The sequence below is a fragment of the Eretmochelys imbricata genome, chromosome 1 (assembly GCF_965152235.1).
Source record: "Eretmochelys imbricata isolate rEreImb1 chromosome 1, rEreImb1.hap1, whole genome shotgun sequence".
Lineage (NCBI taxonomy): Eukaryota > Metazoa > Chordata > Testudines > Cheloniidae > Eretmochelys > Eretmochelys imbricata.
The window spans coordinates 206103896-206126485 of NC_135572.1; the positions used below are offsets into that span (position 1 = coordinate 206103896).

General features: G+C 48.4%; 2 protein-coding genes across 4 annotated transcripts in view; one reads left to right on the forward strand and one right to left on the reverse strand.

The window, feature by feature from the left end:
• Positions 1–1260, forward strand: part of PLA1A (phospholipase A1 member A) — a 32887-nt gene extending 31627 nt beyond the window's left edge. Inside the window, exon 11 of the mRNA XM_077807337.1 lies at positions 753–1260. Within this exon, the coding sequence (XP_077663463.1) occupies positions 753–837 (85 nt within the window). The 3' untranslated portion in view covers positions 838–1260. The remainder of the gene's footprint in view (positions 1–752) is intronic.
• Positions 1261–4555: 3295 nt separating this feature from the next.
• Positions 4556–21377, reverse strand: POPDC2 (popeye domain cAMP effector 2). Of its 3 annotated transcripts, none has more exons than XM_077822802.1 (4): positions 20887–21377; positions 14962–15070; positions 12193–12568; positions 4556–4928 (listed from the first exon to the last, which is right to left on the reverse strand). In XM_077822802.1, the coding sequence occupies exons 1-4, from the start codon at positions 21375–21377 to the stop codon at positions 4843–4845; spliced, it is 1062 nt and encodes a 353-aa protein (XP_077678928.1). In that variant the 3' UTR covers positions 4556–4842. The 3 variants fall into 3 exon arrangements, with proteins under 3 accessions (XP_077678928.1, XP_077678918.1, XP_077678937.1); XM_077822792.1 differs by having other exon boundaries at positions 4556–4918; positions 12114–12568; XM_077822811.1 differs by lacking the exon at positions 4556–4928 and adding an exon at positions 12069–12176 and having other exon boundaries at positions 12362–12568.
• Positions 21378–22590: the final 1213 nt, after the last annotated feature.

Sequence of the window (22590 nt, forward strand, 5' to 3'; positions counted from 1 at the left end):
TTGATATACCCTAAGCAGCCCCTTTGACTGCACCCCATAGTCATTAGGAGACATGCTCCTCATTTTATGCCTAGAGAGCCCACCCACCTAAAAGCTAAACAGAGCTGGGCCTTTGTACAGGTGCATAAGAAGGAGAGGACACAAGAAGCCGCCCTACTCTCAGACCCCCACACGGAGAGAAGGTACTATTGTTCCTCCAGAGTTCTTTTGAGGACTGTTCCTTTCCAGCGCCCCCTGGAGAGCAAAAGACCCACAAAGGTGCTAGGGGAGTGGAAGAGTCATGACCATATGTCCTCCACACCAGCTTGCAAGGACCAGCTGGACACACAGGGGAGCACATGCTGCACCTTCTTAAAGGCTGGCGCAGCAGCTGTGATCCCTTGCATGCTGGAGTTCTGGGAAGCATTGGGCTTCCCCTTCCACAGCACCCCCCAGTCAGGACTGTGCCTAGATGGTACAATCTGGCCCATCACCTCTGAATGTTTGGGTACAATGTCAAAGCCAAATTTGAGGCTTCAGCGTGTGATGCCAATTCCATGTGTATTGACCTGGCACCCTGTGGAAGCCCATATTCCTCAACACACTGTCCTCGCAGAGAAACACAAAATCTGAGACTCCCCTAACTAATGCAGCAGCGACCGCAAGAGGTGGAGATCAGAGAGAGCCCCTCTGGGGCTAGTCCTTTGACACAAGCAGGTTCTCGCCCTTGGTTGTTTTAAGATTTGCCTAACTCCTGTGTGCTTCTCTCACAGTGAGAAGATATTTTGCCTGTCTCAGCATCTGTCCCTGACAGCAAGCAGGCCCCTTGAACATGACCTGGTGGTGCCCTGTGCATAGGAAAGTCCCCTGGAGCGTGCATCATGCATAGACACAATACTGGGCTCCAACATTTACTTCCTCCCTCTGGACGATACTTCCTCCAAATAGGACAGAACCAGTTGGATTTTTCATCAACCCACCTTGGGGACAGAATGAATAACAGCTCTGGGAAGAGAAATGCTCTGCTGAAAGGAAAGACTATGGTCAAATAGAGCAGCTGATTGGCAGTTAGGACTTGTGGCCTCTATTCCCAGCTCTACAAATGCGCCATTGTGAGACCTTGGACAAATCGCTTAATCTTGGTTTCCCCCTCTGTCAAAAGGGGCTGATAATGCTCATCTCTCAGGAGGATTGTGACAGTTGGTTAATTCCTTAATGTTTCTAAAGTGCTTTGAGATCTTCCTATTAAACGCCGCAGACATGCGAAGTATTATTGTTATTAGAGAACGTGCAGCGGTGTGGCTCCGGTTTTTTATGGGAAGGAGTCATTCCCCTAGCAACACACACACACACAAAGATGTGAAAATAACTAGCCCAGGCCATGGATGCCTCCCCTTTTGATTTCATGAGTGGTCCTGCAGTGTAATCAGCATCGATCTGTTTTCTCTTATCATGACAAGACTCCAGCTGCTATTCTGGCTATCTGATTGTAATTTTGTGATATGTCTCTTTGGCAAAGTTGATGTGTCCTGTTCCTGGATACTCAGATTTATCAGCGCCAGGAGTGTTCATATATTAAAACAGACCATTTATTAGTAAGAAAAAAACACACCAAAAACACTCTGAAAAGTAAGGAACAGCCCTGATTCAGGAACCCATCTACATTTAGATGCCCAATAGCCCTGCCAGCTGGAGATCAAGAGATACATTCAGAGGAGTCAGTGAGAGAGCTCTGCTCCGAGGGCTGGACAGTCCTTCCATAACTTGTTTTGCAAGAGCTTTGCATCTAGCCTTGGGAGAGTGCCCCTGCGCCTGGACACACAGGCCTTTCCTGGCAGTAGACTCTCAGTCTCTTTTAGGGCCATGCCCTTTTCACAGGGTTTTCCTAAACAAACATATTTTAATAAATACCTCAGAACATCAGGGTTCTAACCCCTGAATTGGCCACCCCACCAGACAGACAGACTGGGGGTGGAGAAGCCCCTTCCTGGCATGAAAGAAACAGAACACAGAGGTCAAGAGGACAGCTGGCCAGCAGAAGCAAGTCAGGACAAAAGCAAAGGAGAGGCCTTCAGCTGGAGCCAGGAGGCTTCCCCACCTTGACAAGATTCAGAACCCTACAGATGGGTAATTGTGCTGGGGAGGGAAGGGAGTGAAGAAAGAACCTTACAAGACTGGGGTTCTGCGCTCATCCCTCGGGACAGCACTTGCTCATCCAGTTTATAGGAGTCTATCACTATCAGGCATGTTTTCTAATCCTTTAATCATTCATGTGGCTCTTCCCTGAACCCCCTCCAGCTTGTCAACATCTTCTTGAACCGTGGACACCAGAACAGGACACAGTATTCCAGCAACAGTCGCACCAGTGCCAAATACAGAGGTATAATAACCTCTCTACTCCTACTCAAGATTCCCCTGTTTATGCCTCCCAGGATTGCATTAGCTCCTTTGGCCACAGTGTTGCACTGGGAACGCATGTTCAGCAGATTATCCACCACAACCCCTGAATCCTTTTCAGAGTCCCTGCTTCCCAGTATAGAGACCCCCTTTCTGTAAGTATGGCTACATTCTTTCCTCTTAGATGGCAACATTTGCATTTAGCCCTATTCAAATGCATATTGTTGGCTTCCACCCAGTTTACCATGCAGTCTGGATCACTCTGTCTCAGTGACTTGTCCTCTTCACTATTTACCACCCCCCCAATTTTTGAGTCACCTGCAAACTTTATAAGTGATGATTTTATGTAAGAATCATATGCGGAGGGGCACACCCTGGAGGGAAGTTCACAAGGGAGAGTGCACCCAGCCCTCTGATGGCTTCTGTGGGACTCAGCAGAGCCTTTGAGGGTTTGATTTTTTTCCTAGCTGGGTGTGGTGGCGGGGGCACAGGGGGCAGCTCCCCTCCTGCCATGCATGCGCTCTGGGCTTCATGTATCAGTTCTTGTGACAGCAGTCATAGGCGCCAACCTCCGGTGTGCTCAGGGGCTCGAGCACCCACAGAAAAAAAGAAGAGGGTGCTTAGCACACACTAGCCACAGTTGTTCAGCAGGACCACCAATCGGCTGCTGGCAGGAGGCACTTGGGAAAGGTGGAGAGCAGTGAGCGGCGGACGGGCGGGCAGACTGGGAGCCTCAGGGTAGGGGACGGAGGGGAGGCGGGAAGAGGCATAGCGAGGGCAGGGCCTCAGGGGAAGGGGCGGGGCCTCAGGGCAGAGTGCAAGGTGGAGCACCCACCAGGAAAAATAAAAGTCAGCACCTGTGACAGCAGTTGTCTTTTGCGTGGATACCTCAGGGTAGCAATATGTATTAACAGCTACCCCAGGGAGCAGTGGCTACCTTGCTGTGTAGTTTAATGGCACTGAACAGAAACCTCTACTCCTTTGCTAAGGGGAAGCCAACAGCTCTCCACTGAAGGAGCTTCCTAGCCTACAGAGGATGACTGGGTCAGAAAGAAGCAGACGCAGTGAATAGCTAGAGAGACGTCTGTCTGGGGCAACAACACAGAAGTGTTGTGATAGAGGATGCTGGAATCTGATTCTCCTGTGGCAGAGTAACAAAGAGGAGGCAGTTTGTGCTGCAGGGGCTGGCATAGACCCAGCACTGGCTACTTGCGTCCGTGCTTCAGTGACCCTTATAGAGCTTTGCAGGAGCAAGCCCTATCCATGCCCCTGGCCCACATCAGAATGCCTCCTGCACTTGGGGTCCCTGTGGGAACAGCATGGAGCTGGTGGAGCCGCCTCTGTACCTGGGCATAGGGGGCCTTATGCCTGCCGTGTGGCCCCTTGGCACCAGACTAAAGGGGGGATAAAGGGGCCCCTGGTGACTATTATCACACCATACGAGCCCCCACTGATGGGTGAGCTTGCAGTAGAAATATTATTACTGCTGTATTTGTAAGTTGCCTACTATCTCTCCATATTGTTTTTAACTAAAATATTGCATCTTCCTTGCTTCCTTATCCCGATCTCCCAGATCCTTTTGTGAGGGCTCAGACCTGACTGTTCCTTCACTCCATCTCCACCTCAGTAGAAACACCCAGAGTCTACAAAAATCCAGTTCAACTTCTTCTCCTTCCAAAGAGATGTACCCATATTCCCTTCCAGAGGGACACAGAAATTCAGGTTAAGTCCTTCTCCTTTCCCAGGGCTAGACCCAGAATCCATCACAAGAGGGCACAGAAATTCAGTCCTGGTTCTTCTCATCCTCCTTATTCCAAGTGGATTGATGAAAAGACCTAGGGAATCTTTTCCCAACATCAGAAACTGGTATGTACTTCGTTACGTAACTGTAGTTATCATAAATGAAAAGCGTTAAACCCTGGGCATGGCATTTTAAGCCTGATAGGAATGGATGCCATGTACATCACTAGCACAAGTCCCATACCTCCCCACTCCACTCCCAATATACTAAAACTCTTAGGCTTGCTATAGTCCCATTTTCCTACTTCTAGAGCTCATGTGAAATCCTCTGAACATCAGCTTCTCCCCTCCAAGTCACTGAACCCTAGTGAATCAACACTCTCTTTAACTGGTGCCCTCAAATCAAAAGACTCCATGGACAGGCTAATACTGCTGTGTTTCCAACACGTTTAATGGAGCTGATAACAGAGCTGTTAACAGATCATGGGGGTGAAAGACTAGAATACAAAAAGGAACACCCAGCCATCCCTTGTGCCACTGTAGGTGAACAGAATGTGGTGTGGAAAGCGTCCAGCCATCACACTTCAGTCTCAGGCGTATACTTCATGTGTTTGCAGGGGTGTTGTGTGGACACGTAGGTGCATGTTAATGAGCGTCTTTCTGGTTAGAGGTGTGGGAGCATACACTCATGCGTGGGACTTCCTGATTAAAACCGACTGTTGCACCCTAGAGTTCTGGGGTCTGGGTGGGAGCCAGAGGGGCTCGTCCTTTGAAGAGGGCACAGGGGTAACTCCGGATAAGGCTTCCAGAAGCTGTGGGAGGAAAGGGAGAAAAAAAGAGGCTATTATTACAGCCACAGCTCTTATCCATTTGCCAAACTCACCCAGGAGATAGTGGGGCCTGGTGGGGCCTACAGGGCACCCTACTGGTTTCCCTCTAACATCAGTTTGTAAAATCTTTGTCATTTATAGTCAAATCAGTGTGCATAGCCCCAGATTTCATGAGCAACCCAACACTAACAAAACCCCAGCTATCATGAGCAACTTTATGCTAACACAACAGTGGGCCTGCTTCTCCATTGCTTTGGCCCTTTGTGTCATTATTTACACTGGTGCAAAGTGGATGTAAAATGCTTCCTGGTCATTTAGAGGCCCACTTGACCCAAGTGGACATGATTACATAAGCTGCAAGGTGGAGAAGAATTGGGCCCAATGCATACAGCACAAGCCCACTGAAGAAACCCTACAATAACCTCACAAGCCATCTTACAATAACAAATCAGGGCAGCTGCCAAATGGAAAGGAGAAAACCACTTTTTAAAGAAAGCAGAGTTCAATTTCCCAGGGATTAGTCTAAACAAAAGTACATCTTTAAAATTATTTTAAAAATTATGCAGAATCTTTTGGCGGTATCTCTTTCAAACGTCCACCCTGAATATCAACAGAACCTCACAGCCTATCTCATATGAATAATCAGAGAAAGGCTATTTTCACCATCAGGTCATCATCGGGTTTATTTTCTCATGTGTCACAGGGTGGATTATAAACTCTTTCAGGAGACAAGTGCAGAGCCAGCTAATACCGTAAGAGAATAACTTACCTTTCAACAGCACTTTCTATCCCAAAGGATCTCAAAGCGTTTTGCAAACTCTGTGCACAAAAATCATTTCATACACCACAGAACATCAGTGCCGTTGTAACAGTGCACAGCGATACCACATCACAGTTTAGGAACAGAAAATGAAAAAAAACATGGTATGTGAATGAAACTGCAGGGGGAATTTAGGGAGATAGAATGCAATTACCTAGGTTGGAATTTGGCCAGGAAAATGAGGTTAGCCCTGTGGATGGGAAAATACCAGGAAATCTTTACTTCCTACACCTGGTCAGGACCTAGTTTTGATGTTATTTATGAACGATGACATCTCGGAAGCACAGCAATCCCTGTATATGGAAGCGGTCCCTGTTTCTCTGTTTTCAATGTATTATACTGCTTCTAAAGCAGAGGCTCCCAAACTGTGATCCCTGGTCCATTGGTGGTGTGCCGAGCATTTGCAGGTGCTCTATGAAGAGCTGGCTGGCCAGAGAATGCTGTTGTTCCTCCTCCTTGTTTCCAGCTAAACTGCATTAATAGAAGCTAAATACATCTTAAATACTTCCTAATGTGACTTTTCCATGGGGTGGGGGGTGATTGCTGTAGTAGCCTCAAGGATGTTATGTGAATGAGAGGGGGCATGCCCCATGCATTCACGAATGGAAGGGGAGGTGATCTGTGCAGTGGTGAATGGGAGGGGAGGTGGTTCCCAGTGATGGCACATGGGAAAGCAGGTGTCCATGAAACAATCTCTGTATTAAGATGTGGTCCACATTATGAAAATATTTGAGATGCTCTGTCCTCCAGCAATGGATAGGCACTTAAAAAAAATAGATAGATACCATAGTGGGCCATTGTCACAATACAGATTGAGAGGGGAAAGCACCCCCTAATCAGTCATCAGCACCACTTCCCACAGCACCTTGACTTTCCTTGGAGGTTTCCCATCCAAGTACCAACACCACCTGATGCTGCTTTGCTTGCAAGATCAAAGCCTGAGATAGTTTAGCTTCAGGCAAGTTTTAAAGGAAATCTTCAAGTGGCGGGAAATAGGTTAGTGTCCTCCCATCACACCCCACTTATCCCCTCCTCCCCCCTTTTTAAATTCTTTTTGATGTACGAAAAGGGCCTTACAGTTTCAATCAAAGTCTTTTGTTTTGTTTTTTCCTGCTTGCTTTTTACGGTCTTGTTAAACCTGATTATCCTAGAATACTCCATGGATGACTGGAGAACTGATTGCGTTCTGCCATGAGGGTAACAGACATGTGAAGCCTGAATGAAAGATGAAGTGCTCGTCATTTAGACTGTTCAAAACTTTGATTTTCGTTTATTTCAGTTTACACCTATTTAATTCAAATGCCTGACAGTTAAAAGAAAAGCTCTTTTGTGAAAAATTCAGCAATCCAGCATTAAGGACGGAGAAAGCTTCAAATCCACTTCTCCACATGCTTTAAAGTGTCCTTCAATAAAAACAGGGACTACCAAACTTGCCATTTCTGAAATTTCCCAGCTAAAGAACAAGCAAAGGGAATAAACTTGGTTTGGGTTTTGGGCTTGTTATTGACTTGTTGGCTTTTGACAAAATCTTTGCAGGTCATCTTTATCCCACATAAAGAAGCAAAAAGGGGCACCCACAAAGCCCCTTTTCAGCACTGGAGATATAGGGGCATTGTGTGGAAGGCGAAGGATGGGCATTTGGCTCATAAATTCAAGGTAAGGTTGGAAAACAGGAAGATTTCAGTCCTGCAGATAAAGTCTTTGTTGTTCTCATATGGGTTTTGAAAATGAGTAAGGAAATTAGGCCAGAATAGCCTCCGGACTCCAACACACACATCTTCTGTAAATAAAAGGAGCCATCTGGTCTCTGAGGCTCATTTCATTTTCATGCTTCAGCTAAGACACTGTACCATCACTATTTGAGCCGGGTGGCTTGCACTGGAGTACAGCGAGTAGCACTATGCATCCGATGAAGTGAGCTGTAGCTCACGAAAGCTTATGCTCAAATAAATTGGTTAGTCTCTAAGGTGCCACAAGTACTCCTTTTCTTCTTACTACAATCATAGAATCATAGAACTGGAAGGGACCTCGAGAGGTCATCTAGTCCAGTACCCTGCACTCAAGGCAGGACTAAGTATTATCATTTTAGACCATCCCTGACAGGTGTTTGTCCAACATGCTCTTAAAAATCCCCAATGATGGAGATTCCACAACCTCCCTGGGCAATTTATTCCAGTGCTTAACCACTCTGACAGTTAGGAAGTTTTTCCTAATGTCCAAACGAAATTGCCCTTGCTTCTTGTCCTATCCTCAGAGGTTAAGGAGAACAATTTTTCTCCCCACTCCTTGTAACAACCTTTTATGTACTTGAAAACTGTTATCATGTCCCCTCTCAGTCTTCTCTTCTCCAGACTAAACAAACCCAACTTTTTCAATCTTCCCTCATAGGTCATGTTTTCTAGACCTTTAATCATTTTTGTTGCTCTTCCCTGGACTTTCTCCAATGTGTTCACATCTTTCCTGAAATATGGCGCCCAGAACTGGACACAATACTCCAGTTGAGGCCTAATCAGCGCGGAATAAGAGTGGAAGAATTACTTCTCGTGTCTTGCTTACAATACTCCTGCTAATACATCCGAGAATTATGTTTGCTTTTTTTGCAACAGTGTTACTCTGTTGACTCATATTTAGCTTGTGGTCCATTATGACCCCCAGATCCCTTTCCGCAGTACTCCTTCCTAGGCAGTCGTTTTCCATTTTGTATGTGTGCAACTGATGGTTCCTTCCAAAGAGGAGTACTTTGCATTCGTCCTTATTGAATTTCATCCTATTTACTTCAGACCATTTCCTCAATTTGTCCAGCTCATTTTGAATTTTAATCCTATCCTCCAAAGCCCTTGCAGCCCCTCCCAGCTTGGTATCATCAGCAAACTTTATAAGTGTACTCTCTATGCCATTATCTAAATCTAAACAACGCCAGGACTAGCACTGAAGGGCAATGACTGGCTACTGGATGGCAGTGAGAGCCACCAGAATGCAGTGAGTGGCCTTCGGAGCACAGAGACTGAGTGCTGGAAGGCAGCATCTGGCCCTTGGAGTGAAGTTATTGCTACCAGAGCACAGTTGCCAGACACTAGAGTGCAGTGATCAGCATGCTGGCGATATGGCTACACTGCAGCTGGAGGAGTAATTTCCAGTTTGACCAGACATATACAAGCTGGCTTCAATCGAGCTAGTGTGCTAAAAATAGCATAGCTGTGGCAGTGGGGGCTGCAGCATGGGGTTAGCCCCCTCCTCCCCCCAAGGGGAGCCTGCCCCCCTGGCCCCCTCCTGCGCCCCAATCCCCTGCCCCAGCCCTAATCCCCCTCTCTCCGAACCCCTCGGTCCCAGCCCAGAGCACCCTTCTGCACCCCAAAACCCTCATCCCCAGTTCCACACCAGAGCCTTCACCCCCAGCGCCTCAACCCCCTGCCCCAGCCCAGAGCCCCCTCCTGCACCGTGAACCCCTCATTTCTGGACCCACCCTGGAGCCCACACCCCGTCCCACACCCCAACCCCTTGAGCCAGCCTGGTGAAAATGAGTGAGTGAGTGAGGGTGGGTGGGGAGAGCGAGTGACAGAGGAAGGGGGGAATGGAGTGATTGGGGGCAGGGCCTCAGCTAATGGGAAGGGGTTCGGAGGGGGGGCAGGGGGCAGGGCAAGGGTGTTCAGTTTTGTGCGGGTAGGAATTTGGCAACCCTATCCTATCGCTGCCTCTGTGCAGTGCAGCAGCAGCCTGAAAGAGCCTGGGTGGGGAGGCAGCAGCAGCAGGCCGACCCCCAGTCCGGGCCCAGCTGTCAGGGACAGGGACTGAACAGGCTGGGGGGCAGGTGCAGCGGGAGAAGGCCAGAGCCCCTCTCCCTGCCCCCCGGCAGGCCAAGCAGAAACCTGGGGCGGGAGGACTTGACCCCTGCATCCCCCTCACGCGTGGCCTAGGGGTGTAGGTGTACCCTTAGTTACTGGCCATGGGAAACCAAAGGATACCTATCGCAGTGCAGTGACTGGAATCAACATTCAGTGACAGGTATCAGAGTGGTAGCCATGTTAGTCTGTTAGTCTGTAAAGGCGTCCTTGCGGCCCTTTAGAGACATGTATTTGTGCCACAAGGACGCCTCATTGTTTTTACATTCAGCGAGTGGCTACATGTACCTCAGCCTGGAATTTAACCCTTGACCCTTTGGCTCAGAAGTTCCAGCACAAATTATTCCAGCATCTCTTTCTGTTCACAGATCTCTCCCAGCCCCCATTAGCCTCCACAGACCCCAGAAATTCTTCTTTTGCAGAGCGAGGAATGGGTGTGGGGAAGGATCTTAGGGAGACAGCATGTTATTCCCATGCACCAGCGGTGGTAGTGAGGCAGGGAAGCCCAGTGATTCCTGTAATGAGACTCATGCAGGGAGGAATCCATGACATGCGGCCACCACACTCATCTCCTGTCAGCCAACCCAGGAATGTTTTAAGATAACGGCTATTGGAACACGGGAGCCTTGGCCAAACCCTTTCAATCTGGCTGAGTTGAGTCCAGGTAGAAACAAGGGGGCAGCTTCTGTACTGTGGGGCAGCACAGGGAGAGCAGGCACAAAGGTGGCTTTGCGCCATCTTTGTGCCCCTCAAATCCTGTGCCAGCTGGGGCATGGTGCAGCCACCAGTCTAAATTAGAGCAGCCCTCGGGCTGTTCCAATTTATAGCAGACTTACCCAGATTGCCTGTGGCCTGTTCTACAGCCTGAAGCAGCCCAGAGTTTCCACAGTGCACAGTGCTATAGATCCCCCTGCTCCCTACCCACAGCACACCCCTGTGGCTGAGGCTGCAAGAGGGACAGCAGGGGCTGACCTTACGCTGTTCATGCATAGGGGGATTCTCCCTTCCACTGGCTGTGGTACCTTTACAGCACCTATATGTCACTAGGGTGACAATTCAGGGAACAGGGCAGGGGCCAGAACAAACCCCAAGAGTTTCTTGTAAGCTGTCAGTCTCTCTGTTCCAAAGCCTGAGCTGATGTTTCTTTAATTCACCTTGGTGCCCAGCCCTACCCTATAGATAGAAATGTTTCAGTTCTCCACCTGCCATGAATTTGTCTGGAGCCCTGGTGTCTGGCCTTAGCCTGCCCTCATTGACATCTGTGTAAGTCAGGAATAACCCCACTGAAGTCAACCGAATCACACAAGGATAAGGCAGTGTGAGGACAGAATCAGGCACCCTGGGCCACAGCTTGCCAGTGGTGACACCCATGCAAACCCAGCGAAGTCCTGAATCTTACTGAATTCACTGGCGTTGATCTCTTGTGACTGAGGGCAGAATTTGGCCTTGTGTGCTTTCTGGAAGCCACAGAGAATTCAAGGAGTACCACGGAGAAAGCCAGTGTTTGCATTCCCTGAAATTTCCCAAGCTCCCTTTAATTCAAAAGCATCCATACCTCACTCTCCTGCACTCTCCTCTGTATTCTTTATGGCCCTGACAGAGTCAGAAAATCTGTTTATTTTCTGCCCTATTGTTTTGTTCCAGGCCACCTAGGAAAATGACTTGACACCCTACAAATCCCTCTCCTTGTTGTGTCTCCATTCTGCCTCAGCTTTACACCATTATTCAGTGTCATGCACCCTCCTCCCAAGACACGCTACTTGTTCTAAGATTTCTTCAGATCTAGGGATACTGTAGCCTGGCTGTATAATGTTATGGTTAACTGAGGCTACCAGAGCCTGAAGTCAGGCCTTTAAACCAGGTTCTTCAGAAAGATTCTGTTATGAACCTCCTCAGGGTAAATACATCCGACTCAGCACATCTCATGAGATTCTAATGAGGAAGTGTCCTGAGAATGCTGTAGTGTGGAAATTTCACAACAGTCTTTGCAGCCTTTACTGGCAGCATTACCTCAGCTGATTTATTTTGGGTAAGTTAAAAGATCATTGGGTGATTTCCCTGAAACTGGGATTCCCCTCACACCCCAAAGCCCAGCTCTACATGGACCAATGTCTTGTGCTGATGAAGTTAACTTTGATACGAAGCTACCCAGTGGGCATTAATGACACAGGCAGGTCACCTTTCTTTATTCCTACCTAGCAATTGGGTTCCTGTTTACACGGTGCCCAGTCCCTAAAGACTGAGTGGAGGCTGCCAGGATTCATGCCATTTACCAAGTTTGCAAGGAATCAAAGCATAAGCAAACTGGCCAAGGATTGGGACACTTTAGTCCTCCCCTCCCCTAGGCAGAGTTAGTGCTAAGCTTTGCACAGCCAGTCCCATTAGCCATCGCCTCCAAGGCCCAGGCAGAGATGGAAGTGTTTCCTTCCGCGGGCAAGCGAGTACTTACATGGGGATCCCACACAGGGTGACGTGTGCCCACGTTAGAAGTGCCCTCACTTCATATACTCCCCTTCGCTTACATAGTCCATAAAAGACCCTGACAACTCAGCAAAATCTTCCAACACAAGACTGGTAGAGTCCTCACCCAGCAGGGCACTGTCAGGCCGGGTCACCTTGGGGTGGGCAGGAGGAGGAGGAGGGGCTGAGGCAGCTGTCTGGACAAAGGTGGGCATCAGACGATGGGGCACGGCCCGCTCCTCCCACTCTTCCAGCTCCTTCTCTCCCTCAGCATCTGAGGAGGCGGGTCCCAGGACGTGGTACAGGCTGGGTAAGCGGATGTCAAAGCGCAGGCCGAACTTAGTGAAGACCTTATCGTTGAGGGCGTACAGCTTCTCCGAGATGTCGTAGCCGAGGAAGGCCGAGAAGAGGCGGGCGATGTAGCGATCTTTTGCCAACAGGAGGTAGAGCTTACTTCTTGGCCAGGTGATATAATTGCAGTCCATCTCTGCTGTCAACGTGACCTACAGAGGAAGGAGCGGGGAAGTGAGCACAATAAGCCACACTGAGCAGACTTTGGTTCCATCACTTTAAAGTGTGGTTCTGCTCTGAAAAGGAACCGGGGTTTCTTTTCCACCACAGAGCTGCTCTCTGTGTGTAGGAGAGTCGGCGCTGCTGAGTTTATAGACTAAATAGGGCTTTTATTGCTTTCCGGTCCTGTTTTCTCCATGCAGAGCCAGTACGGCTCAGAGAGAGGGAGCCGCAGTCTGCTCCTTCCTGTGCATCATTAACACAAATGTTCAGTGAATTCCACACGCAGAGCCAACCCTGCCACCCTCTCATCTTCAAATTATGCCCCCATTTGTACCCATGCAATGCCACTGAAAAGACTAGAGTAGCACAAGTGGCATTGTGAGCCTTCCTTTTCCGCAGAACTGTTACCATTGGGGAGAATAATTGATTTCAGGGGGGAGAGCTACATATAAAAACCGGTGGCTCTGTGTTCCCCTCACTTGTTAGCTGGATGGAAGGTGTGCATGGTTTCAGAATGGCTGGGAAATGGAAAATGAAACAAAGCTTTCTTTTGGAGGGCAGCACCACTTGTCACCAGCTCGAGGGAAGGCAGGTGCTGCAGGCTGCATTCAAGTTTCCTAGATTGTTTTAGACAGTGGGGTCTCTCAACTCATTCTATTGGATACCCCCCAGGCTACCACCTCTGGGGTACAACACAAGAGCTGTTTAACAGTGCACTGCAACACACGCCAGTTCAGGACAGCGAGGGAGGAAGGCCAGCGTATGCATTTGATACTGAGGGGGGTATTGCAGGAAGCAGAGCAAAATTATCTGAGTTGGAAGTTGGCCAGAACATTAGGGGTTTAACAGAAAGTTTGGGTTTTTTTAATATCTTGCCCAGGGGAAAACAGGCTGTGTCTTTTTCGGGCTGTGGTATGGGGAAACATGTCAAAGGACCAAGCCTTCTTAGGCTGGAGCAAAGTGTGGCACGTCAAAGTGTAACTGAGACACAGCTATGTGAACAAGTGTTACAGCTGGGCCAAAATATCCTGGGGCCTCCCTGTGCGCTGCATACACAGGTGTCTCCTTGGCCAAAAACCATGGCAGGGGCTGCTGGGAAGCCAAACAAGGCTGAGCTGCAGTGTGCGTCCTTGGGTTTGATATTTAATGCCACTGCCATGCAAGCAGCTGCCTTATGAAATACAGGAGGTAGAATATGAGAACTTCCCTGAGATGGGCTGTGAGTGAGTCAGGGTCATGCTGAAACTTAACGTATCAGAGCCTCATTTTCCTAACAGTCAATTGAATCGCACCTGAAACAGCCCTCTTTCTCTCACAATGCATAAAGTGAAATAGAGTAATAACCCTCCCCCACCCCGAGGTCCTTACAGGGCAGCCAGACAGACTCACTCACACTCTCTCTCTCTCTCTCGCTGCACCATCAGGCCTCATAGTTCAATGTTCTGGGGAAATACTGTAACTATGAAACCTGATCCAGTTCAGACTGCAAGCCAGCTGCTCTCTGAGTAGAAGACAAATCCAGGTCAGAATTCAGGCGGCAACCAGATCCTGTCACAGCTAATTAATCTTCTGCCATTCTCCATTCTGCACCAAAGTGAAACAATTGAGCCGAACAGTGGAGGGGGAACTTAGACAAGGAAATTCTCCCCCACCCCCAAGGAAGGCCCCGAATAGAAATGTCCGCTTTTATCCAAAATGTTTTTAGAGCAATGAATTAGATCTGTTGTTTGCAGTTTGAAGGTACAGTAACTAGATTTGAATATAAAATATCCCCTTTTTCTCTCCCCACTTCCCCTCCCTGAGCTTCCCTGCCTGAGAATCATCATCATCATCATCATCATCAAAAACTCAGATTTTTGAAAAATCAGCTATTTAAATCTTTACCGTCACTGTCACCCTTTCCCACAGCAGCAGCACACAATTCTGCAATTCTTGTGAGGTTTCCCCTCTCATTGTGCAACACATTAATGCTGGTATAAAAAATCGCCATAATGGAAGCAGACCAGTGATCTATCTAGTCAAACATGCTGTCTCCCTGCCAATCAGACCCAGATCAATGATGCTGCTACTCTGGAATCCTAGGGTCAACCACAGCCAATGCTGGGTGTTTCAGAGGAAGGCAGAAATATGATAATGCATCTGATCATGCAATGCTGTACTATAACATGGTGGGGGTGGGGGTGGGGGTGGGGGAGGAATGTCTTCCAGACCTAGCTGTGTGACCTGTTGAGAGCTCAAAGCCTGAGGATTAACAACGCTTCTCTGGCCCTCTCCACTATCTTCCATCTTCCCCCTCTCCACTCTCCACTCTCTCCTGCACATGTACAAAGCAGTAAAGCCCAAGTCTGAGCAGTAGAGCTGCCAGGTGGTTGCGCTGAGTTACCTGGAATGTTCCCTCCTCAGAAGGTCGCAGTGACTCCCACTCTGGGGAGTCCAGGAACTGGTAGGGGAAGACATAGTGCAGGAACTGTCCATCCTGGCTCACTCTGATCCTAGACAGAGAACAGGAGAATGATGGGCTTAGGCCAGAAAAGGGCTGGTAGGTGAACCAGTGTAACCTGTACAGAATCTTCTCAAAGAAGCTACATATACTCCATCCCTGTGTCAGTGCAGGATTGTTCCCTAGCGTATATTTGTCTGGTGTCTTCTCCAGTCTAGTTACAAAAGTCCCAGTTAATGAAGTTAATATCCCTTCTCTTGGGAAATTGTTAATAGGCTAACATGTCTTTCCTGATACTCAGCCCTCTCTTTTCCCATTTTCCCTCTCTTATTGTCATCACATTACTCCTTTGGCTCATTCTAAACCATTCCTCCTATCCTGGGCGTTTCTCCTCTTCAGCTACTTGGAGATGGTTAGTATGACTGCCCCTCAGCCGTCATCAGGATAAACTCTTCGTACCAATTTCTTTTCACCTCTCCTTCCAGTCCACTGACCATTTTTGGTGCCCTTTCCTCAACTCCTTTCAACTTATCCACATCTTTCCTACACCAATACCCAAAACTAAACCCCAGTGTAGTTGCATCAGGGCCGTATAGGAAGGATCTATGCCCCCATGCTCCATGGTGTGATGCCTTTATTTATAAAGCCCAAAATCAAATTGGCTGTTGCTGCAGCCATATCACACAGCAAATTCAGACTTTGCTGTCCACTATCATTCAGTTTCTTTAGGTCTCACTGCCTTCCATGTATCCCTCTCCCTTATTGCCACCGCAGCTGACCAACAAAGTTAAGGTCAAACTTGTGACCAGCACTGGTTCAAGCCTACAAGAGGTAGAAAGCCAGGTATTGCAGTTCAGGCACAGGATTTGGAGTCTGGAGACCTGGGTTTTGTTCCTGGCTCTGCCATTTAGTTGTGTGTGCTGGGGCAAGTCTCTTCCCATCTCTATGCCTCAATTTTCCCATCTGAACAATGGCCATAGTGATTCTGCTGTCTCCCAGGGTAGCTGGGAGGTTCAATTCGTTCATGTTTGTAAAGTAGTTGGAGCTCTTGAGATTGAATGAGCCAGAGAAGGGCAAACTATTGTTATCTGAGCTTTCTAATCTGAACTCAGTACTTCTGAGGTTCATAGATCATAGAATCATAGAATACCAGGGTTGGAAGGGACCTCAGGAGGTCATCTAGTCCAACCCCCTGCTCAAAGCAGGACCAATCCCCAATTTTTGCCCCAGATCCCTAAATGGCCCCCTCAAGGATTGAACTCACAACCCTGAGTTTACCAGGCCAATGCTCAAACCACTGAGGTATCCCTCCCCTCTTGCTCCTTTTAGACTATTGCTAGTGTGGAACCCTGAAATAGCCTGCACAATAATGAAATAGTCAAGGCCCCTGCACTCCCTTTCTGTACAACAGCATGCAGAGTGGAGCACAGTAATGCTCCACTGCAGCCTTTCCCCCATTCTCCTACCCATCACCACAGCCTGCAGGGATAGCAAGGTCTGGCATGGAGAGGCCAGAAGAGGGAACTGGGGGTCCAGCGCCAGACCTGTGGAGCACATGACTCAGACTCACCCTCCATGCTACCCCCACATCCGTGGCAGTATGGCAGGACCAATAGCTTTGATGTAATTAGCTAACTTCCTTCAGCAGCACTCTGACCCCATGAAGGGGAGTCACAGAGCCCTCAGTGAGAGGTAAGACAGTATTAACTCTCCACTGACTTTACCAGTAGGTTAGCTACAGTTTTGAAGCAGGCTGCTGGATGCAGACCGTTGGCAGGGGGACAGATATTTGGCAGTACCCCCACTTAACCACTTTCTCCCACTGCATTTTCTCTGTGGATTTGCTCCCCTTCACATTGCGCAGCAAGGGGCTGCAATCAGGGTGGGGAAGGGAGCATATGGGCCTTAGTCACTGACTTTTTCCTTATTCAAAGAGAGCAGATTATCTGCCACACCCCAACCCCCCCTTAGCGTAACCTTAAACCAGAACTCTTCCGCAGTTAAAATGGGAGACATGGTCTGAGCAAAGCCCTGGGAATTAGGATTTCTAGCTTCTAGTCACAGCTCAGCCACCACAGACCCCCTAAATGAACTAGGGCTTCGCCACTCTGCACCTCAGTTTCCTCTGTAAAATGGTGGGGGTCGGGGGGGAGTCACGGTGGGAGAGGGTTGTAAAGATTGTTTACAAAGCAAGTAAAAATCTAAAGAGCTGTACAAGCGCTAGTATTTTGATACACAGCTCAGACTATGAACAACAAGCTCCATAGCATAAGGCACCCTCTAAGCCCACAGTGATTAGGTTAGGTCTGTTCGATGAGCCAAGCAACTTATGGAAGCTTTAACAATCACTGTTTGTGTCATAAAAATAAAGGGAAGGGTAACCACCTTTCTGTATACAGTGCTATAAAATCCCTCCTGGCCAGAGGCAAAACCCTTTCACCTGTAAAGGGTTAAGAAGCTAAGATAACCTTGCTGACACCTGACCCAAATGACCAATGAGGAGATAAGATACTTTCAAAGCGGGAGCGGGGGGAAACAAAGGGTCTGTCTGTGTGATGCTTTTGCCGGGAACAGATCAGGAATGCAGTCTCAGAACTTCTGTTAGTTAGTAAGTAATCTAGCTAGAAATGCGTTAGATTTCCTTTTGATTAATGGCTGGTAAAATAAGCTGTGCTGGATGGAATGTCTATTCCTGTTTTTGTGTCTTTTTGTAACTTAAGGTTTTGCCTAGAGGGATTCTTTATGTTTTGAATCTGATTACCCTGTATGGTATTTACCATCCTGATTTTACAGAGGTGATTCTTTTACCTTTTCTTTAATTAAAATTCTTCTTTTAAGAACCTGATTGATTTTTCATTGTTTTTAAGATCCAAGGGTTTGGGTCTGCATTCACCTGTACAAATTGGTGAGGATTTTTATCAAGCCTTCCCCAGGAAAGGGAGTGTAGGGTTTGGGGGGATATTATGGGGGAAGACGTCTCCAAGTGGGCTCTTTCCCTGTTCTTTGTTTAACACGCTTGGTGGTGCCAGCAAACGGTTCAAGGACAAGGCAAAGTTTCTACCTTGGGGAAGTTTTTAACCTAAGCGGATAAGAATAAGCTTAGGGGGTCTTTCATGCAGGTCCCCACATCTGTACCCTAGAGTTCAGGGTGGGGAAGGAACCCTGACAGTTTGTGATGTGCTTTGAGATCCCCAAATGAAAGGTCTTAGCTAAGTGTAGAGTACTAAATATTATCTTTGTTGTCTGATGAGCCTGCTATGCTCTGAAATTCCACCCAAGATGATGGAGGAAGGTGACAAACAGGAGGAGAAGGAAGAACAGCCCTTCCCCCACACACCTACCTGTCCAGTAGGAAGAAATCATGGAAAGATCTGTGAATGGTTTCATTGTACGTGGGCCTAGTGTAGTCAACAAATATAGAAAGAATTTGGTCCTGAACCCTTTGGAAGTCCTGAAATCCTCATCAGAGCAGCAGGACAGGAGTTGGGTCTGCAGTACCAGAGAAATGATCTGGTGAGTTACAGACAGCTGGAATGCCAAGCAACGTTCTCAGCCTACCCCAGCCAAGCTCACTACCTCATGCATGGGATTCTGGCAGGCCATTCTTGGAGCTAAACATGGCTCCCATTGATTCTTTCCTTTCTCTTGATCTGTTTCATTTTGTGTTGCTGCAGAGTGGCTGGCAGTGGGAAGTAACATAGGCTATATCTACACAGCAATGTAAGCCTAGTGTTAGGGATCCCTGGGCTTGAGCGTCTACATTGTATTTTAACCCTAAGTTGTGAATTTTCTGACCCATGCTCCAACTTAGGGCTCTGGCATCCACAGTGCAGTGCACAGACCCAAATCAAAGTACACATATCCCAAAGTGCCTAGCGCCTCCCACATGTCGACACTCTAGCCCTAGGAATGTGGCTCACTGTGGGAAAACTCTACTGTTCACCCCGTTTCCTAACTGTGTCGGTGCTATTGATGCCAATAAGGAACACACAAGTACACAAACTGCATGATCAGCTCCCTTGGTGGCTGTCTCAGTAGAATGACAGCAGTTTGAGAAGGCTTTATACTGAACTACCATCTAACCTGAGAATTGGGCTCCCCACATCTAGGCTGAGTCCCATGACAAGACAATGCCCATGTGCACCTGCTCTGAGGATAATTAGCCCATCAGTCTCCAGGGCTGCCAAACAGTTACAATGAAACTTTGCAATTCATAATTTTTAAAATGGGCTGTTCAATGAAGGTGTTTTTGTTTGGTTGGTTTTTTATTTATCTTTGTCTGTTTGTTTTTAAGTTTGACATAAAATGAAGGTATCGCAGAAAACACACCCACCCAGCCTGGCTGGTGCTGGCTGCAGAGGGTGAAATGCATCACCCAGGGCTTGGGGTGTAGTGTGCTCCAGCACCCCTGGGATCTCTTATTCCTGCCCCTGCCACACTGTGGGAGGCAGAAAGAAGGGATCCTCAGGAGGCTGTGGGGAAGTTTTGGCGCTGGCTCCCTGTCACCACCCTGCAGTACACACTGCGAAATGCCCCTGCACACACATAGCCCCGCGGAGGCCCAGAAGCAAGGGCCAGAGAACAGAGCAGGACCAAGCATCACCCTGCAGGGAGGGGAAGCAACAGAGCTCCTGGCTCAGCATGGCTGGAGGAGGGATGATTCCCAACATCCTGGTGAGCAGCAGCCTCCTCCTGCCTGTCAGCTTTGCTCCCTGCTCCAGGCAAGCTCCACCGGAGCGGGAAGTGGGAGTGTGCTCAGCCAGGCAGTAATGACCCTTCTGACCACTGTGCTGGCTGCCTGCAGCACTGCTCCTCTGCTGCCAGGAACTCTGGGATAAATCCGGAGGACTTCCAGGACCCAAGTCAAGCTGGGGCCACATGCACACAGGAAAGCAATAGGGCTCGGACCCTAGGTCCCAGCTTATCATGGGCTCAGACTCTCCTGCCCTGGCTCTGAGTTCTTGGTTACCACATTTGCAGTGTGGACACAAAGTGTGTAGGGGGGAGGTCTGGTCTGAGCCCATGCTCAGACCCTGGCTTAAATTACTGTGTAGACAGATCCATAGTGCTACTTTTGCTTTTCTATATTTTGATATTTTGAATTGAAAATTAGGCATGCTGCTAAAACTACTTCTTTGCCCAAGGCAAGTAAACATCACAAAGTCCTTCCTCATTAATACAGTTACTGCACTACACTATCTAATCAGAGACTCAGGCAGATGGAGGAATACACAGTGATGTGCAGTGGTTCTCAAACTAAGGTCTGCGGATGTCCAGTGGTCCATGGAACCCTTCCTGGTGGCCCACAGAATGAAGCAGCATTGATGGATCAGGGTAGGAGGGCTGCCAGATGAGGTGGGATACATCAAATGGTTTTTTTCTTACCAAACGGCCCAGTTGTGAACCACTGGCTTTGGGCATGGGGAGTGAGAGATGGAACCATTCCCTTCTAAGCTTTTGGCTGAGATAAACTGGTGAATTGCAGAGCAGTTCCTAGGAGACAGGCATCCATGTCACAAAAACTACCATTGTAAGTGGTACCCAAGAGACCACAGGATCAAGGAGGCCTCTCTGCCTTGCTCCACTAAGCTGGTACGAGAGAAGCTTCACTACTGCTGCCAGGGTTGTACCTGTTCTATCGATAGAGGCCTTCAGACTCCAGCGCTGTAAATATCACCTCCCACCACCACTAAGATTGCTTTAAAAATGGCAAAAAAAGAGATGAAAATCCTCCCCACATATCCCCAGCAAGGCCAACCAGGCAGATTCATTGTTGCTAGCTCAATTCTACAAAACTATCCCTAAATATTAAGGTGGATCAACATTCGAGGGCTGGGAAACGTCTTGTCAGGACAGGGAACAGCCTACCTGCCAGAGAGCAGCAGAGACAGGCGGTTGATGGGTGTCTTGCCCTCCACAGCATAGTTCTGGTCTCTCGCCAGTGACAGGACCTGTTCTTCGCAGCATTTCACGATCTCTTTGTAGACCTCAAAGGGCACCTGCAAGGGCTGGCAGAGGGTCTTGTAGAGGAGGTCAAACTCTTCCAAGAAGGTGTCCTTGCGGAGCCGGTAAATCAGGTGAGCCAGCTGAAGCAAGCAGGCCATGACCAGCAGCATGTTCCACATGAAGATGTCTAGTCCACATGCATCCAGCCAGCCCCACAGAGTATAGCAGATGTAGCCAGTGGTCAGAAGGCTGAAGATATAGATGGAGCCAAAGATCCCACTTCCCCCCATGTAGCCTAGGAGGAGGATGCAATTGCCCAGGTGATAGGCTGCTCCCTCTGCATTCTGCTTCCAGCCCTCACATAAAGGGGGCTGGAAAAGTATCTGGTCCCAAGGGGTGCTGTTTCCACTCATCCTTCCCCTTTCCCCCACCCTCCCCGCCGTCCTGCTTTACAAATGTATTGTCATACAAAAATTACACAGACAGCTGTAATCGGAGCCGCCTGTCAGCTCCTCTCCCTGGAGCTCACTGGTCCCACTGGAATGCCCTTCAGAGCAACATTTTAAAAATAACTTTAAACTTGTTCGTACCAAAAAAAACCCCAAGCCGGAGAATCCAAATGGCTTATTTTTCTCTTTGTTGTTGGTGAGGTGCACGGTCCTGCCAGATGGCTTCCCCCACCAACTGCATTCAGAAGACGGAGCAGGGAAAGAGGTCCGAAGAGTTCAGTCACAGAGTAAGGAGAGGGCTTCAGCTAGAGAACTCATCAGAGAATGGGACTGGAAAGAGCTCCTGTTGCTTTCACTCTCCCCAGCCTTCCAGGAGTGAAAATAGAGACTGAGAGAGAGCAGCAGCGAGACAGAGAGGGAGGGGGGAGCAACAGGCACTGTGTTGAATTTGGAATGTATATCACTTGGCAACGGAATGAAGAGAGACCCCAAATGGATAACCATGTTTGGAATTGAAATCCAAAGAGCGAAGCCAGTGAGGGGAACAGAGAACAGACAGGCACTGGCCACTTAACATAACTCAGAGAACTAGATAAGCCCAACATGGAGATCAGAAAGGAGAAAAGTAGCTAGTTTATTATCGTGTGTGGGTGAGGGGGGCGCTTACACTCTATTCCTCGCTATTGTTTTGGAGCAAAGGAATGTCCATCATATTACAAAACCAGAAAGTCTACCTCCCTGCTGGGTGATAACTAATAGCAATGGGAGGAAGCTAGCAAAGGAAAACATAGTCGGGATATCAGGAAATGCTTTCTAGGGAGGAGACCTGTCAGACTGTGGCATAGCCTCCTAGGGGACATGGTGGCAACTCCATCATGTGGGACATTTAAACTTAGACTGGAGCGTATAGTGTGGGCAATGATCCTGCTCTGAACACAGTGCAAACATGAATGTGTGAGGGGTAAATTTCAGTGGAGGAGCCAATAGGATTTTCACACCTTTAACATTACGATGCTACAGGGCAAAGGGGGATGGGGAACGTTAAGGGGACTGCTTGGAAATGTGCAATGAACAAATTCTACCCTGCCATAGGATCGTCCCTCCTATCTCTAACAGGCTCTGGGGAAGCTGTATTTCTATTCCAGAAATAGGAGGAAGGCACTGTGCAATTAGGGTA

What these genes read in the sequence shown, in the direction of transcription:
- POPDC2 (XM_077822792.1), bottom strand. Translation starts at nt 21,377, where the DNA reads ATGAGTGGAAACAGCACCCCTTGGGACCAGATACTTTTCCAGCCCCCT. An exon ending in TCTCTGCTGCTCTCTGGCAG is followed by an intron (nt 15,071 to 20,886) that starts GTAGGCTGTTCC and finishes TTCTCTGTCTAG; the next exon opens with GATCAGAGTGAGCCAGGATG. An exon ending in CTGAGGAGGGAACATTCCAG is followed by an intron (nt 12,569 to 14,961) that starts GTAACTCAGCGC and finishes CTTCCTCTGTAG; the next exon opens with GTCACGTTGACAGCAGAGAT.